This window comes from Squalius cephalus (assembly GCF_949319135.1).
Source record: "Squalius cephalus genome assembly, chromosome: 10".
Lineage (NCBI taxonomy): Eukaryota > Metazoa > Chordata > Actinopteri > Cypriniformes > Leuciscidae > Squalius > Squalius cephalus.
This window is the reverse complement of record NC_137131.1, coordinates 16,636,744-16,648,954: the sequence shown is the minus strand read 5'-3', so window position 1 is coordinate 16,648,954 and position 12,211 is coordinate 16,636,744. Positions and strand designations below refer to the sequence as shown.

Sequence of the window (12,211 nt, the reverse complement as noted above, 5' to 3'; positions counted from 1 at the left end):
TGACACGTCAAGTTGCACACCAATGTGTTTGAGTGAAATACAGCCTGTATCTTGTAATCTCTCAACTGCAGGGATAATTTGCGCAGGGATAACAACAAACACTTATGTGAACTATATGTAGATGATTCTAAAGCTTGACTCAAATAAACAATCATCATGACCTGTGGATACACAGTTTAGCCAAAATGAGCTAGAAAAGAGCTAAAGGGTGAAATAACTACACCACCAGCAGATTAATTTGCCACTTTAAAGATGCAATGTGTCATGCAATGTTTCTGTTGGATGAGATCAGAGATAACCTTCAAGTATAAAGTCTCAAAAGGCATTAACTAGGCTGACATGTCTGGCAGCACAAACCACAGAATGAAAAATAGCTGTCCCTAACACAGTAGTGACAACCACTTCCCAACTGCAGTATGCGTGTGTTGTTGTGCTTAAAAAAACAAAAAACACCTGAGGAGCTGCAATAAAAACACCACTAAAGTAGACAAAGTTCAATAATAGATCTGATAACACAACAGAAAAACTGGCCATCCATAAGCATAAGAGAAAAACACAGTCTCTATTAAGCACTAGGCCACAAAGCTACACATTTTTGTAAAAAAAAAAACACAAAAAAACACCAGTGTTTGCTTGCTTCCTCTTTTTCTTGCTTGCACTACACTTGACATGCATGCTAAACTGTTCACGCCAAGCTGATGGTGTCGACTGAGGGTGTGTCCTCTTGCAGCTGAGATGACGAGTCATAACACAGACAATCAGCCAATGAAAACCAGCCACCGCTAGCATACAGCCGAGTAGGTTGGCCAAGCCCTCGAGCTGGAAAGCCTTGATTGGTTGAGAAATGAATAGGCTACCTAGTACACAAAAAGTTGATCTACTGGAATTAGATCAAAACACACCTGAAATAAAAACATTCAAGGGGGAAGGTGAACATCAAAATTCTTCTGGCATTTAAGAGAACAATAGCTTTTCCATCTTTGACTCACTGCTCTTTAACACCAGTTCCTCTGCCTACAAACTTAAAAGACAGTGCTGTGTAACTCTTCATAAACTCAATTTAAGAGGGATGGAATTACCTTATAATTACCTGAACTCTGATCTACAGAGTAAAATCACTGAAGTACTTAAAATGCCACAGCAAAGCCACACCATTCAGTCATCCATTTATTCATTCATTCCCTTCGCTCAGCTGTGTGAATTTACTGAATGCCAATGACCGCCAAGAGAGTATCTGAATCTGATTAAATCATTTGAAATGCGAAAGAAGTCTGATGAAATGACAGCTGGTGACGTTTGCATTTTTTGTTCATTAGTTTTTTCCTCGAGCACAGGAATGTCTCATAGTTTAGTGGGAATGTTCAGTTCACATGTCTCGTTAAGAAACAAACAAATGTTTCTTGGAAAGTCTAATATAAACCACATGCGGGCTATGGCCAAGCACGTACAAAGCAAAGCATGAAGAGAATCTCTGGGTGTATGAAAGTATAACCTTACCTTTTTTGACGATATGAGCTAAGATCAATATCAGACTCTGTCTGTAGGAAGAAAATAAACAAAATTAGCCTCTAAAAGTAATAGTACCAATATGCAGGACAACTAAAGCAGAGACAGAGCAGGTTATAAAGACAGAAGGTCTAGGTCAAACATGTCCCACCAAAGTGTTAAAGTCTAACTGTTGGACAAGGAGCTTGCTATATGTATGGGCTACTGTTTGTGTACACTGAGTTGTGTGTTAGACTCTCAAAAGACGCTCGTGGTGATGTTCTCACTGAGGTCCACTCCTGTAGGGCTAAAATAAAATGGAAACAGCAGGATGGGGAGTATGGTTTGGTCTATTTATAAACCTTAACATTTCCACTAAAGTCCAAACTCACATGTACACAAAACCACTAAGATTATAGAGTTCATAGTCCCATTCAAGAGACTATTACAGCTATCATTTCAAAACCGCTCAGATATTTTATTTTATTAGGGAGAACTTTATTGGGCAATGAAATCCATCTGACAAAATTGTTTATTAAGGGAACGAAAATTCTGTCATCAATTACTCACCCTCATGTTGTTCAAACCCTGTATGAGTTTCTTTCTTCTGTTTAACACAAAAGAAGATATTTTGAAGAATGTTGGCAACCAGACAGTTGACAGTAGTCACTGACTTCCATAGTATTTTCTTTTTTCCTACTATGGAAGTCAATGGCTACAGTCAACTGTTTGATTACCAACATTCTTCAAAATGTCTTTTGTGTTCAACAGAAGACAGAATGACTAAACTTTAATTTTTGGGTGACCTATCTCTTAAAAGGCTAATAAACCATAACTAGTACTGCAAAGTATCAAACATACAGTAGTAGAAAAGGATAAAACAGAAGACTTAAAAGACTCAGGGTGTGTTCACACTTGTAGGTGTGTTCGGTTCGCTTGGTTTGGACCAAAATAAAAAAACCCATTTAGTCCTGGTCCACTTGGTGTTTACATTGAACTTTTAACACCGAACCTAGAGGGATAGGGAAACATTCACAACCTGATTGGTTGGCTATTATGACGTATATTTCAAGACGGAACTTACCGAACATCCAAAACAATGCTGTGTGCTGGGCTAAATGTGCCCGTTTTATATGCGTAGCCTGCATATGACGGTATCATTTTGATAAAATGAGTAAGTAGTGAAAACAGCAACAGGAATCCCTCTGTCACACACACAAACGAAGATCTGCTGCATGGAGACGCGGTTCTGATGCCTGTACCAAACTGTGATGGGCAACATTGCGACTATGACGAGAAAAAAACTGGTGCGCTTGAGCATTCTGTCCTTTTTAGGGTTGCATCTTGAGACATCACGTTCCGTTTTTGGTTTGTTTACATGTATTTGGTCGGTGTTGCATTCATATTTAATTCGAACCGCACCAGAGTTCGTTTGGAAGTGGACCGAGACTCATCTTTTCAGCGGTCTCGTCCCTCTTGTTTGGTGTGCACCAGGGTTCAGATGGCAGCGTTCACACTTATTTAAATGAACCACACTAACAGAGCAATCGCACTAGGGTTTGTTTTAATCAAACCAAACATGCCAAATGCAAAACACACCCTTAATCAGATATAAAATTAGATGAAGCTTTTAAGCTGTTGCTAAGCTCTCATCAACATTGAGTAAAAACTAAATTATGGAAAACTGGAGTATCACAAAAAGTGGTATTTCACAATATTCATTCAATTCTGGTAATTATTTTATGTGGATGTGTCAGTCTTTCTTACAGAAGTCTGTTTTTTTTTTACGTACGGCCGTTGGCGAAAGCCATTGATTATAGTTCATAAAGTTAAAATATATTTTAATATGGATATTTTTCTTATAAAAACTCCATCGCTTCAGAAGGTATTTATAAGCCCACTGGAGTCATATGGATTACATTTATGATGGATGGATGCGCTTTTTGGAGCTTCAAACCTGGGGCAATATTCAATGCCATTGCAAAGCTGGGAAAAGCCAGGATATTAATGAATATAACTCCAATTGTGTTCAAGTGAAAGAAGAAAGTCATATATACCTAGGATGGCCTGAGGGTGAGTAAATTTATGGGATGATTTTCATTTTTGGATGAACTATTCATGCAACTCTGTTTGCAAAAGCTTTAAAAAACTTCACAGCTGACAAACACAGTGTAAGTTTTTTTTCACAGTTGTTGCTCTGTGAACAAAGACTCGCATTTAAGTGACTAGCACTTTCCTTTTTTTTTTTTTTTTTAATCAAATAGTTCTGTTGATTGTCTCACTACCTTTACAGTCTCATCCACTAATCATGATCAAATTTGTTTGTCATTTATCAGGGTTTGTAGTATTTGTAGTATTTAATGTATTCACAGTTCAACCCGATTTTCCTATGGCCTTTAAACTGCAATGCAAGCTTCATGTTATCAGCTATCGCAGTCACAGAAACGTACCTGCAAGAGGCCTCCTTCCCCAAAGTGTAGTACCTCCAGGATGTTGTCTGACTGTATGAAAGCTGTAGACAGACAGAGCAAATTCCCATGAGGTTTGAATATCAGCAAACAATGCCATGCATGTTGATGCAGTGTGTGCAAGTGGCTCTCTAGGGGTGTATCAGATTTGGACACAATTACCCATCAGGCAACACAAAGGACTGAAGAGACAGAGAATCATTACAGTCATTTTGCGATCATTCGCTGTCTGGATATGTCCCAAGTGAGCTCTTGATTAAGGAGTGTGGAGAACCATATAGTTTCACTGTCTCATGCGCTACTTTGTAAAAGAAGCTATAGTTGCCACAGCTTCCTGGAAACAGGTTTTGAGGCCAGGAAACATCAAAAAAGCAAGCAAAAAAGAAATGGAAATGTCAGAAATGCTTGTGGTCAACATGAAGTTTACCTAAGTCTGCTTTCAGATGTTTGAAATGCGTATCTTGATCACTTCATCATTATATCATCAAGTTATATCATCATTATATCATCAAGAAAACCACTGATGACAGTAAATGCACAAAATTGGACACAGAATAAAGTTTACCCAAACATAAAATTGTGAGTGAATACTGTTAGCTAATAGCTAATGAAATTATTCTTGTCCTTACACTAAAACATGACATTAAAGTTCTTAGAGCAGGAGAATATTTTTTTTTACAGATTAACAGATGGTAAAAGTAAAGTCCTCCCAGAGCTGCCAAGATCTCATATTCAGCTTCATGTCAGTGTACTTGCAGTGCTATTATTAGTCTGCAGTTTTGTAACTCTAGTGAAGTCTATAGTGATAGAAGCTGCTCACGCTCATGAAGCTCAAAACATCCCTTGCATACACTTTCAGGGGTACACAAAACATGCATCACTTTCCACACCACATCATGTTGTGGTGTCCATTTCATCTACAAACATTAATTTAATCTTGAGTCGAGTGTCAAATGGACCAATTCCCATCCTTTTAGATTTGGGCAAGAACAAAATCAAAAACCGATAACCGTGGGCTGCATCATTTAATACATACAAAAATAGGAATGTCGCAATGTACCATCAACAAGCATGCAAAAATCTGATAATGTGACAGCCCTACTGCAAAAAGATGTTTGTTTTTTTTCATAAAACATCTTAAAAGCTTCTTCTTAACTAAGCTTAAAATTTGCCTTAGGTCTTCAATAAAACTTGTTTAGGCTACTATATGAATACTTCAATATTGACTTTGTATTGCTGCATTTAGTGATGTGGTTGTTACAATTTCTGCCAAAATACTGTGATGTCAAGGGGATTTTAAATAGATTTAAATAGATCACAACAAGATTCCATAGTATGTATATTACAACTCCCAGGGCTCGACAATAAGGACTGCCCGACGGCCCTGGGCCAGCATGAATGAAGCTCGGGACAGTTAAAGGAACTGTCCATCGTCACAAAAGTTTATCAATTGCATGTGTTTTTAAGCCTTGTCAATTTAAATATTCAAGCACAACAAAACGCAAAAGAGAACTAAATTCAAGTATTATTTGGCAGGGCTCTTAGAAAGTGCACGAATGCTGAATTGAGTTCTCTGACTTTTACATCTTCTTGTGCTTGAACCAATATTTTCACACAGAATTATGTCAAAATGCCGTATTGGCGAGTATCCTCCTAAAAACATAGTCTGTTATGTCTGAAGTGAACGTAAACAGTTGAGAAATAAAATGCATGTGTAATTGGATCCAGGGGTGCAGCTCTTAAAGTGACAGTAGCCTAATAAATCTCCTGCTGTCTTTATTTTTAATGTTAATTAAACAACAAAGGACAAAGAAAAGAAAAAACATTCACAAAACATCTTTGTTGTTAATGGAGAGAGAGGCGCTGAACAGACGCAGGTATGCATTCACTCTCTCAATAATTAATTCAAATAAATGCTATAATTCATTCATTCAAACTACTTTATCTCATGTGTCTGATTCAAAGCGAGCAGAATGCTAGATCTAACCAGCGGTAACTGACGAAAATAACCGCCAGTTTTAAATTTCCGGTAAAATATTGCGCCGCTTTGCCTCCACGTTGTGCATTAAAATAGTTTGGCCATTTTAAAACAGCTGTCTGTGGATTATCCCTTACTTATTTTCAAACTTAAACACTTTTACATTTTAAATCTAGACTAAAACATGGCCTAGATATTGACTGAAAATGTTCTGATTCTTTCTTTATATATTTTTGTGTATTGTTTTATTGTATTTAAATTGTATTTGAGTTTTTTTTTTGTTATAAGAAAAAGTTATACAACCATTTTTGTAACTTAATTCATTACCGTGATAATTCCATATACTGTGATAAAAGCTTCAGCAATTAGTGACATGTAAAATATATATAATTTTACTTGTAAATGTCTCTTTGTATACCTTAACGTCAAGCCCTGGGTGGGGCCAGTGAAAATTTTGGCAGGGCAAGTAAAAATTTGAACCACTGTTGAGTCCTGCTATAGTATACATAGAGCTTGTAGTGGAAGTCCATGGAAATCTCAGTTCTTAATCTGATGCTTGGTCAAACATGCTAACAATACCAAACCATTCAAAGGGATGCCAAACAAATGTAGCTATGGCTTGTGTTCATTTTCAACAAAGGTGGCTTCTACACATTCATTTTAAATGCCAGAAGACAATCATGGATGTTGTATTGTGAGGAATGTGTGTCAGACCCTTCACTATTGGCTTTGTAGAGAGACAGTGGAAGGGAGCAAGCTGCTGCTGAACGAGCAAAAACAACATGCTACTCTGGAAGCTAATTCTTGCTCATGTACACACACCTTTGATGGATTCCTTTTAGCCAAACACAGACAAACCTATGGACAACTGTAGTTCAGGCCATTGTATAAGACACTGACTGCTATTTTACTCAATCAGTGCAGGAAAGAAACAGAAGCGATCGAATCAATGACAGAACATTTAAATATTTCATGCTCAACGAGACCCTAACACTGTGTGAGATCATAGGCCTTGAAAAGTTAGAACACTATGTGCTTTTGCACACATGAACAGAATTATGCAACAGCAATTGAGCATCTCTAGATAGAGCATCAACCATTTCCCTTCTCTCAGGCATCTGTTGAGCAGATAAGCCAAGACCTTGAAAGAAAGATGTTTTATTTTGCACATTTAGATTTTCCACAATTTTCACGTGCTGACATCGGGACACACATTCTGCTACTTTAACGGCTATAACTGCAGAACCCACATGTCACAAGAAGATAAAAGGTCAAGATATAAACCATCATGTCAAGATAAACCAGATACTAAAGTACTGAACGTTGAAAATTGAGCTTTAAATAAATATATATATACCGTATTGTTGCAAATATAAGAAAATGTTTTTTTTCTTGGAAATTCATCTGAAAAAATGGGGTCGTCTTATATTCGGGGTCTAAACTTTAACATGTCTAATACACCCGCAACTAATAGGGAGCGCCAAATGTGAGTAAAACGAGTGTTCCGCCCAGGACTGATAAACACAGCGGAGTCAAACAACTCTCATTAAGCAGCCAAGAAATAATGTGTGTCAGAGTGTAATGTTAGAAGATGGCGAGCCCAAAAAGACCGTCTTAAAAATGCTAACAGTAACAGAAAAGCTTATTGCGGTAAAAGCGGCAGCTTAGAAGAATATGCAGGCATGCATGTCAGTACGAAAATTTTCAAATAAAGTATTTTCTTTAAAAAAAAGAAAATACCCCCTCCCCCCCAGTATATATTTAGGTAATTAAATTAATATGAACATGCGATTGGTCAAATAATGGCTTAAATGAACGACTACTGTGGTTGACTAAACAAATCTTTATACAGGGGCCCTAGATTAATCTTCATTTAATTTACACAGTGAAGATGCAGTTATTTTACATGTAACTACTTTATTCAATTTCTGCACCTGAAAACTACGGTTTGACTTTCCTGAAAAACCTGAAAGGCACCGTTTATTTTACTTGTATCTTTGCTCTATTGTATTTATTTGTGATATTCCTTGTAGTTTGATTATTTCTTCTTATTTTCTTTGTTTTTTATTTGACAGTAGTCCTTTTCCCCCTTGAACATAGCACATACCAAACCGTACCAAAACCGTGACCCTAAAACCATGATTAAAAAAAATCGAACCATGAGGAATTTGAACTGTTACACCCCTACTAAACAAACACACACACGATTGTCATTACAAAGATTTACAGTCAGTGCTTTACTGACACATGCCTAGTGTGATGTCATTGACAACTGGATTCTTGTCTCATTGTGAAGATAAGCCAAAGGGTTAAACACATTCCTCCTTGAATTAAAAGGAGGAAAAAAACACTCCATGTGCTCAGCGAGTCCCTTCAGTCAATAACTGGGTTGACACAGTAAATGAAATAGTGGTGCATTCATTTCCAGGGAAGAGTGAGAACACTTAACTCACACGTGCTTCCCAAAGAGCTCTAACCCATCTGCTCAAGCCTCTGTGTGGCCTGACTGGCCTCTTTGTAGCTATTAGGTCCATTTAGAAAATTTCAAAAAGAAAGAACTAAGTAGTGAGTAGGTTTATTATTCTGTCAATTGGCTTAGACCATAAGTGTTTCACGTCTACAACAAAACACTGTACTTACAATCGCAAGGACTTCTTAAGAATTGGATATCTTAAGAATTGGATATCTAATTCAACCTGAAAGCTCTAGATTATTTAGTCTCTTTGCTCACAATATGTAAAAATTACAATATATACTACAGCATACATGCTCACAATATGTAAAAACACACAACATTTCTGACAACCACCACAGACAAAACCAACAAAATAAACTATAATCACCAAAGAGCAAATGCACATTAAAGCCATAGAATGGCATTTGGATTGCCCCAGTGCCCAGGCAAAAGAAGCAGAGTAATCCAGGGCTTATGGAGAAGAGAGACATGTCGTCTCTGAAAGGCAAAGATCATGCCCTTCACTGATCTACTGGGCTAAAGCATGAGTCGGAGCATGATGTGTTTTTGCTATCCCTAACTAGTAGTAGTTATAGAGTGATCAATCGGCCAGGGCAATTAATCGGTCAATAATTTTGCCTCCCTGTGTTTACTCCCAGTGTCTGTCACAAAATCCACAGACAATCTTGACAATGGATGATCCTACTCCGAAAAAGCAGCACCTATGACAACACTAGAATAAAGGAAAATGGCTTAAATGTTTTTTTGATCGAACTGATTTGATATAAAGTTTCCCACTGTGCATAGCAGAGCCAAACCTGTATCAAAGAACAAATCACAGACCAAGAGACCGATTTCAGTCATAACTTCATTTCAACAAAATGTGTAACAGCGGTTTGAGTTTGCAGTCAAATTGCGTGAGTATTGTGTAAAATAAGTAATTATCACATACTGTGCACAAGTCAAAATATTCTAGTCTATAGACATTGATGTTGGACAATGAAAAGCCCACAATGGTCGACCACTGACAAGTCGAGTTGTTCACACAAAAATGAAAATTCTGTCCATTATCCATTCTCATCCCTGTATGACTTGAATTTTTTTTTTTTTTTTTTGTCTATACAATGGAAGTCAATGGTCGCCAAAACTATTTGGTTACCAACATCCTTCAAAATATTTATTTTGTGGTTTCCTCACGACAATAGGACGAGTAAACAATTACAGAATTTTCATTTTTTGGTAACTATCTCTTAAATTGTCTATTGACATTCAGAGTCCTTTCAATACAGGCACACAAAAAAACTAAGAAAAAATCCAAAAAATAAATAAGCAGGTTGCAGCTCTGGTATTTACTGAGTCATCTGCCCCATCTAAAGGTTTGATGATCTGAGTGCACTGCTCACTATTTCATGTGCAACCACAGCAAGTGTTCTGCACTACGATAAGAATTTTTACAGTGCAATTTCTGAGAACCTCTCATTTAATTCAGTAAGCTCCAACCACAAAACGCAATCAGACAACTCAATTTCTATATGGCAAAGCGCTTAACAACAAATTACTGCACACAACCAGTAACATGCAATACTGCTGCATTTAACTTTGCTTGATGCAACAAGAAGATATATCCTAAAAACTTGCATGAACTTGCAGTATGCAGTCAACTCCTCCCTCTCTCTCTCTCTCTCTCTCTCTCTCTGAGTTAGTTGACATGTCACTGACAGACTGGGCCTCAGAAACGAAACTCTCACATTAACACTTTATTTGCGACCTTCCGCTAATTCACCCGCATAAAGCTGCTAAAAGATCTTTTAAGGTATGACACATCATGAACGTTGTTTACAGGGTAAAACTTAGCCGTTTAGTACCAAACCCGCATTCATTAGCTAAAACGGCCATGAAGTAGTCACCAATGTAGGCTACAGATTCATTAAACGTGTTATTATAAAGGATAAAACCTATCCTGGACAGGCTTGAGTTCTGTAACACATTGTTTTGTTTCGTTTAGAGAGTGAGAGTAACTTCAGACATGTTTAGTGTGATAGCTAATGTAATATGACTAAGCCCGTTAGCTTTAATACTTAAGCTAAACTAATGTCTCTGAACACTATTATCCGGCAGCTTTGCGTAAAGAAAATAAAAACAGTCAGAGCAGTCGCATGTCATCTAACCCAGAACTGCGAATTCAATATTGTGGATAAGACATGACTACATACTTTATTTTGTTCTCTGACGCGCTAAGGCTCGAAGCTAACAGTCATTAGCTTGCAGTGAAGCCGCGGTATACATACAACCCATAAACACTGGCGAAAAACAGCTGAAAAACACACGGCGCGTTTCAGGAGGTTACCTTGTTTGTTCGCCTGTGCCACGTGAATAAATGCAATAAATAAAAGTCGTAGAAGTCCAACACATGATGATTTTGTTCGTGTTGGATGTGGGGAACTCTGTGTTGTGTCCTTGCTCGCCATCCTGCTGCTGTTTCTCTCTAGCCGTGCTCGCTCGCGTCGTGTGCACGCTCATATAAACAGCGCTCACGAGTTCACTCGAGACAGACACCCAGCGGATATGAGGTGAGCTACACCACATTCACTGGTGCACTACGTGAAATGTATTTTTTCTAATTAAAATGAGGATGACTTTTGAGAAGAAAGATTAAAAAGATGTACACTCACATAAAATAAAGATTTCTAGCTATATTTTTCTACATGTAACGAGTAATCTCTATGGGCGCAGGCATGTTGACATCACATGACCAGCTGTCATGCATTTGACAGTTAAGAAAGTATCGTCATCATCGACATCGATGGACTACCAAGACCAATAATTTAATTTAAATAATGCAAATTATATTATTATTATACTCCCATAAAAACTGCATGTTACCAACAATATTATGTTCATAGTTTTCAGGCAAACAAAGAATAAACATGAAAGAACAAAAACAACATAAACGTAACAACTGAGTCTGAGTCAACAGCATGTAATGGTATGCCTATATGATTCTTACTAAAATATTTAATGACATGCATAAAGATTGATAAGTAAATATCAGCATTCGTTCAGCACCTTCCATTTAGGTAATATTTCACTTTTTGAAAATCTTTTTTTTTGAGTCCTTAACTGGACTTTAGTACACCAATAGATCTGAAGTGATCACAGTCATGAGTCTTTTATCTTTTGTATGACTACACACAGCCTTCCAGATCTTCATGCAAATCAGTCCCCATGTACAGTGAAAGCATAACACATGCAAACGAGCTTACACAAACCAGGTGAGCTTATGCACCTTCTTTTCATAAATGTCAATGCATCCATGTATTTGTATTGTGATAAATTGCATTTACATATCAAAATAAAATAATTGCAGCTGAATGTAAGGACAGAAGACTGCAAGTTTGCTTGTGTGTGGCATTTGAAAAACTACAGAGATTCGGACACATTCCACATTTCATTATATATTAAATATATTGTCTGTTTCCTGTCTGTAATCTGAAACTGATGCATTCAAATGTTTTTATCCTTGTTAACCACTACGTCCAAAACACTTTCTTTTTGCGTACATGTGATAAAGATTTCAAGTAGCCAGTGTGTTTGCATTATCTATGAAAACAGAACTATGTGAGCCGTGCACTATATATTTCCTGTTTAAATATTATTGTTGGCTTGAGTCGTTTACTCCATAGACAGACTGATAGCAGTCTGTGATTGTGGACACGGCGTCTCAGTTCTTTATGGGCCTATAGGACTGTAAAAAAGAAAAGATGTAGCATATCTCTTTAGAGACATCACTCAAAAAACTGCAACTACCTATTTGTTTACTCTATT

At 37.2% G+C, this 12,211-nt stretch overlaps 1 protein-coding gene across 3 annotated transcripts in view; it reads right to left on the bottom strand.

Moving 5' to 3' along the window:
• tmem131 (transmembrane protein 131) overlaps positions 1–10,922 on the bottom strand; it is a 36,109-nt gene extending 25,187 nt beyond the window's left edge. For 2 of the 3 annotated variants that reach the window (XM_079883741.1, XM_079883742.1), the window contains exons 1-3: positions 10,734–10,922; positions 3,936–3,997; positions 1,498–1,538 (exon numbers count right to left, since the gene is read on the bottom strand). In XM_079883741.1, coding sequence (XP_079739867.1) covers positions 1,498–1,538; positions 3,936–3,997; positions 10,734–10,854 — 224 coding nt within the window. In that variant the 5' untranslated portion in view covers positions 10,855–10,922. Of the gene's footprint in view, positions 1–1,497; positions 1,539–3,935; positions 3,998–10,733 lie in introns of those variants that run through there. The other variant, XM_079883743.1, reaches the window with a different exon arrangement.
• Between the last annotated feature and the right edge of the window lie 1,289 nt (positions 10,923–12,211).